General features: G+C 47.5%; 1 protein-coding gene across 1 annotated transcript in view; it reads left to right on the top strand.

The window, feature by feature from the left end:
• KAT2B (lysine acetyltransferase 2B) overlaps positions 1–6,923 on the top strand; it is an 88,647-nt gene that overhangs the window by 45,955 nt on the left and 35,769 nt on the right. Inside the window, 1 exon segment of the mRNA XM_025210506.1 lies at positions 5,688–5,813. Coding sequence (XP_025066291.1) covers positions 5,688–5,813 — 126 coding nt within the window.

Genomic DNA, 6,923 nt, shown 5'->3' with positions numbered 1-6,923 from the left:
GCCCTTTTGCTACCCTTCCTCCGAGATGGGATGGCCATCCCTTGTGCTGTCAGGATTGCTCTCTTGAGGAGCAACCACTCCTCTTGGACTCCTCTTCCTGTCGAGTCGTGGTCCCTTAGGGCCTCAACAACGAGCCTCCTGAGCTTGTCAAAGTCAGCTTTCCTGAAGTCAGGGACTTCTGTATTGCTGACTGACTTGCCAGCTTTGCAATGGATAGTAAAGGTAATCAGCTTATGGTCACCCAGCTTTCCATCGATTCTTAGGTCGCTGACTAGGTCATCCCCTTTGGCCAGTGCCAGGTCCAGCAATGCTTTACCTCTTGTCGGCCCACAGACTTCTTGAGTCAGGTAGAGCTCGTCCATGCACGTGAGGAAGCTTTGCGACCAATTGGATTTGGCCGAATGCTCTTCCCATGCTATGTCCGGGTAGTTGAAGTCTCCCATGACAACCATGCACTGAGAGCGTGCAGCCTCAGCCAGTTCTCTGGAGATTTCCTGATCCAACTCTTGTTTCTGGTTAGGAGGTCTGTAGTAGACTCCTACCATGTCCCCTGAGCCACGTTCCCCATGTATTTTAACCCAGAGAGACTCCAGTTGTTCATCCTGGGTGCCAATGTCAATTTGCAGTGACGTGTAACTGTCCTTGACGTAGAGAGCTACACCCCCTTTTATCCTTTTTATCTGTAGGATCTCGCCTGTACAGGGTATAGCCACCTATACCTGTGACCCAGTCATAGGTGGAGTCCCACCAGGTCTCCATTTTCCCTATGAGGTCATAGTCATTCTTGTTTAGCAGGAGGACCAGTTCCTCCTGTTTATTCCTCAAGCTCCTGGCATTGGTGTACAGGCAGGCAGGTGTCCCATTGGGGGCCCCTGCCTTCCTTACATATCATTCTGGGACTAGGGTAGGGGTGGGTTCCCTTAAGTGCCTTAGCCTGCTGGATTTACAAGGGTTGCCCAGTGGGCTTGCAGTGGTGGTAATCCCCCCAACCCCCAGCGGGCTTAATTTAAAGCCCGGTCGAGCAGGTCAGCCAGTCTGGCTGCAAAGAGCCCACACCACACAAAAGAGCCTCCTCCACAGCGGAGTGAGGTGGAGGCCGTTTCTTCCCAGCAGACCACTGCCTCTCTCACCAAAGAGCGGACTGTGATCGTGGAAGCCGAAGCCTTCACGATGACACCAGTGCTGCAGTCTTTGGTCAACTGCCTTGACCCATCTCTCCCTCCTCAGCCCATGACTCACAACTGGGAGGAGCAAGGAAAAGACCACCTGCGCCCCCAACCCCCTAATCCTCACTCCCAGAGCCATGTAGTCCCTCATGACCTGGCTGGGATTGCTCCGAGCTGTGTCATTTGTCATTAAATAGCTTACTATCCATTTGGTAGTTTAGCTCCACTCTGACTGGAAGTTTGTTGTTTGTCAAATGTAGCATCACAGTAGGAAATGTAGAAAAGAGTGTTGGAGCAATGATGCAACCTTGCTTAATTCTAGTTTTAACCCCAAAGGTACCTATGATAGATCCAATGAGTTACTGAGAACCACTACTAGCATACTGTCGTGTAGCACGTAAAGAATAGTAACAAGTTTTGATGGGCATCCTTACCTCAGAAGGATCCATCACAGTGCTTCTCAGTTGACAGAGTTGAAGGAGTGAAGCGAAGACACCAGAGAGTAGGGAACGACTGCAGGTGGACCTGGACAGATTGGAAGAGTGGGCTGACCACAATAGGATGCAGTCCAACAAGCACAAATGCAGAGTGCTGCACCTAGGGCATAAAAATATCCAGCATGCTTACCAGCTGGGGAATGACCCTCTCAGCAGTACAGAAGCGGAAAGGGATCTTGATAGTGGACTCCAAGATGAACATGAATCGTCCATGTGACGAAATCATCAGCAAAGCTAACAGTACTTTACCATGCATTAGTAGATGAATGCGGCATTGGTCAGACCACAGTTGGAGTACTGCATTCAGTTTTGGGTGCCATACTTTAAGAAGGATGTGGATAACCTAGAGAGGGTCCAGAGAAGGGCCACTCATATGGTTAAGGGTTTGGAGGCCAAGTCCTATGAGGAGAGACTAGGGGACCTGGATCTCTTCAGCCTCAGAAAGAGAAGGCTGAGAGGTGATCTTGTGGCCGCCTACAAATTCTCTGGGCGGGGGGCAGCAAGGAATTGGAGATGCTCTGTTCACCAGGGTGCCTCCTGGGGTAACAAGGAACAATGGTCACAAACTGACAGAGCAGATATAGGCTAGACATCAGGAAGAAATTCTTCACAGTAAGGGTGGCCAGAATCGAATGGGCTTCCAAGGGAGGTGGTGCTCTCCCCTACCTTGGGGGGCTTTAAGAGAAGGCTGGATTCTGGCCTAAGAGAAGGCCAGAAGGCTGAATCTGGCTGGGGTCATCTGACCTCAGCATTCTTTCATGCCCAGGGCAGGGGTTGGATTCGGTGATCTGATGAGGTCCCTTCTGACCCTAGCATCTATGAATCTATGAAGGCTTTTATGAGGTCAAGAATGCCATATAGAGAGGTTTATGTTGTTCCTGGTATTTTTCCTGCAGCCGGCAAGCAATGAAGATCATGTTGGTTGTGCCTCTTGATTTCCTAAACTCACACTGAGATACCAGGTGGAGTCATTCAGCAAGTGGAAGGGGATGGTTCAGGAGGGTTCTTGCAGTGCTTTTTCCTGTGGTGGACACCAAGGTGATCCCTCTGTAATTTCCACAGTTGGGCTTGTCTCCTTTCTTGAAAATTGTCATGATCATGGGATCTTTGAGGTCACCTGGGATATCTTCTTCATTCCAGATCCTTAAGTTGAAGGCATGGAGGTGTCATGTAAGCCACTTTTCCCCCTGTTTGAAGATTTTGGCAAGAATTCCATCTGCTCCAGATGCCTTATCATTCTTCATCTGCTTGTTGGCTTTTCCTGACCTCATCAAGGATTGGAGGGATTCTGAGATTCTTTGACTGGGTGTTGCGGGAGGGAATTGAGAACACTCATCAATACCAGAATCTTGATTTGAGAAGGCCTTCAAAAGGCTCCTTCCAATGGGCATTGATGGCTCCTCTGTTCTTGATCAGGTCTCTTCCATCTTTAGGTCTCAAATCCCCTTTGAGACCTAAAGATGGAAGAGACCTGATCAAGAACAGAGGAGCCATCAATGCCCATTGGCAATTGACCATTTGACCATTGACCATTTGACCATTGGTTGCCAATTGACCATAAAATGCCATTGGCAATTTATCCCTGCATAAATTGGTCCCTGAGTGCTCTTGATGGCTTTGGCGGCACTAAAAAAACTGCATATCATGGATGTCAGCAATGTGTTGAATCCTTCACCTTGTCTTTCCACCATCTGTTCTCTGTATCACAGGTTCTCTTTTGGACCTCTGTCTTGGCTTGTTGGAGATTCAATTTCTTTTATTTGGAGTCGGTGTCATTCTACCAAACACAAAAAGCTTTTTGCTTATGATCGATCAACTCTTCAATCTTCCGGTCATTCTCATCAAATCAGTCTTGGTGTTTTCTGGCAGAGAATCCAAGTGTTTCTTCACAGGTGCTGATGATGGTGGTCTTGAAGGTACCCCAAACACTGCTGACATTCTCCCATAGTTGATTAGAAATTGCCAATTTTTCATTGAGGTGCTGATGGAAGAGGTCTCGCTTGATTGGGCCCTTGAGTCCTTTGATGTTGACCTTCCATCAGCATTGCTTCTGCTGCAGCTATAACTTGGGAGCCAGTTTGAGTGACATAACTGTGTGGATGAGTCAGTGATTGGTCCAGCAATTGTCAGCTTCTAGCATAACTCAGGTGATGGGGACATTTTTGTGATCCAAGGCATGAATTATGATGTAATCAATCAAGTGCCAATGCTTAGATCATGGGTGTTAACATGATGTCTTGTACCTGGTTTTCTGGTAGGATAGGGTGCTGGTAATGGTGAGTCTATTCCATACCTTTGGTCAAGAGGAGGATGCTGATGGAATTAACCTGTTATATTCCTTCCTTGCTGATGGTTCTGTTTCAGAGGCTTGAGTCTCTTCCAACTTGGGCATTGAAATCGCTGAGCAAAATAAGCCTGTCTCCCTCTGGAATATCAGAAAGGATTTGGTCAAGGTTGGCATAGAATTCCTCCTTTGTTTTGTAGTTGGCATCAAGAATCAGGGCATACATGCTGATGACAGTGGCATATTGGCTCCCTGCCAGTTTGGGGTGGAAAGTCATGAGTCGCTCATTGATTCTGATAGGGAACTCTTTGAGTTTGTTTATGAGTTCATTCTTAATGGCAAAGCCAGCTTCGTGAAGTTGATGTTCTCCTTCCTGTTTACCCTTCCAGAAGAAGGTATAATCACCTCCTTGTTCTTTGAGCTGCCCATCTCCCACGTGCTGGGTCTCAGTGCAGTGATGTCAGTATTATGTTGCTGGCGTTCTCAAGCCATGATTGCAGTGCGGCATTCTCGGTCTTCACTATTAGGATTAGCCATGAGGATCTTAGTGTTCTAGGTTTCAAAATTGATTGTGTGTCTTCATTGATATTGACCACAGTAAAGATGATCTCACTGGACATGATTATCCAGTCAGGAAAAGTTAAGCAGACTATGTTTAGGGCACCATTTTATCCCCCTCCCCATGTGGGGTGAGTAGAATGGATCCTTAACAGGGCTGCTCAGTTGCAGTTATAGCTGTTGAATCATACTTCTGCCTAGTCCAAGTGCTAGATGACCTTCTTGTAACTGCCTTCTTTGTGCCAGACTAGGAGCTTCTAGGCCTCACAGTTCTGCTCCCATTGTCATTAGCTGGTTGCCAAAGGGCTTGAAAAATGTGCTAAAGCTGTTTTTGTGGAAGCCACCTATGTGTGATTTCTTTTTTCATGGAAAAGCTACTGCACATCAGCTTCCACACAGTTCTTGACAGAACGGGACCTTGATCCAATGGTAGGGATCTAAGACGATTAGAGATCTCATTCCATTGCAGCCTTCATCTGCCTTCACAGCTGTCGAGATTCTGACACCATCCTCTGCTTGCTCTGCCATTAAGGACTTGTCCAGCCCCCAGTCATGGGTCTACAGGCTTATTATAGTGGTGACCTGTACTTGCCATGTCACAGCACTGGCAGAGGACATATGTGACTTTCAGGAGGGAGAGCATTACCATCTGCTGTCCCTGTCACATCTTTGTGGTGCTGCTGTTGCTTGGTCTGCAACTGCTTGTTTGTCATTTACCCCTGCTTATTTCACAACTAACCCTCCTGGAGGGTCATTCCACTGTCTGCCACCTGTGGAAGCGCTGGGTAGCAGCACAACTTTGCCACCAGATTTCCAGTGGTATGTCTTCATAGACAAGTCTGGCAGTATCTTGCCTCAAAATATTTGTTGTCTTCTTTTAGTAACATGCATTCCTTTGTTTGCTGTGTTCTTGTGCAGCCTTCATAAGCATTGCCTCATGTCTAGTTGCACTTTCTGCCCCTTGCCTACTGTTCATCGGTTCAGTTCTATGCATGATTTTCCCCAATGAGAGATTCCAGAAGTCTATTCTGATAGTCTATTTTATTCTACTTTTAATACTGAGTGCTGCTGAAAGCATATTGGATATTCATATACAGTGAAGTTAATGATTGCGTATTCTTTCAGTTAGTGGTAAAGTAAATTCTAATATCTCAAATGGTATTTTTTTTACTGTCATTGCAGTGATCAATCCTCCTCCTGTGGCAAGGTCGATTTCGTACAGTGCAAGTCCTTCATCTCTTGAACAACCCAACAGTGGAAGTATGAGTCCTGCTTGTAAGGTTTCTTCTGGTCTTGACCAAAACCTAGGTAATTTAGAAAGGAAGCTGATCTTGTTTAATTATTTTATCATTCTTTTATGTTGTGTCAAACTACTGTATTTACTCAACTAGAAGATGGCCCTGATTATAAGATGACCCCCAATAATTAAATTACATATATGGAAAGTTTATAAACTTGTTATAATTTTCCAGGTATAGAATCTAATTATTGGAGATTTGTCTTGAATTTAGCTATTCTCCCTGCTATTGCAGGGGGGAAAAAATCTGAGAGGGTCAGGAAGCCCTTTGTTCTTTACTTCCCCCAACTTTTTCCCCTGAATGCCCCTTTCCCCTCTCATTACTGTCAGACTCTGCTTTCCCTGAGCACATGGAAGTGAGGAACAAATTTGAAAACAATAACCTTGAAACTAAACATGGCTGTAGGAATTTGCATATAGTATCCATAGACTTAGTTTATCCAGAATTGATCATGTCATAGGCTCTGAGTACAGGGGGCCTGAGGGCCCTGGCTCCCCTTGGGAAGAGGGTAGTGTAACCACCCTAATTGCGCAGGACAGTCCCAAAATGGGAACATCAAGTCCTGGTCCTAGGCTTCATGACTCTAGGACAGCATTTGTCTTGATTCCCAGTATCGTGCAAGAATCTGGGTTTTCCATTCACTGTGGAAAAATGTAGGAAATGGCGGTTTTCCCCTTGCAGGCTGGCAGAGTTCTAGCCTGCAAGGGGCTGCAGGGAATGGGACACAGGGGGTGCCACGTGCATGTGTGCACAGGCACACATGCACATAGCCAGGATACAGCCCCAGGCCCGCCCCCCAGGCTGCCTGCCAGTAAGCCTATAGGGCAGGGGGGTGCAGATTGAGGCCCCCCCACAGTGAGGGAGGGAGTAGGGCAGGGGTTGAGCCTGGGGGTGCTGCCCAGCCAGGGCTGTGCATGGGGCCCAGGGCCAGGGTGGGAAATGGGACAGAGCCATGGGTGGCATGTCCAGGGGGCGGAGGGTGACTGCCTGCTAGTATGTGCACTCCCAGGGAAGGGGAAATGGGGGGGTGGGCAGATGCCCCCAAAATTTGTGTGCGGGGTGGGGGTAGATGCAGGCTGGCCACTGAGGCCTCGGGGCTCCCCATCCTGCTGCCCTCCCC

This window comes from Alligator sinensis, unplaced genomic scaffold (assembly GCF_000455745.1).
Source record: "Alligator sinensis unplaced genomic scaffold, ASM45574v1 scaffold648_1, whole genome shotgun sequence".
NCBI lineage: Eukaryota > Metazoa > Chordata > Crocodylia > Alligatoridae > Alligator > Alligator sinensis.
The sequence above is the reverse complement of the archived record's forward strand: the minus strand, read 5'-3'. Positions and strand labels throughout refer to the sequence as shown.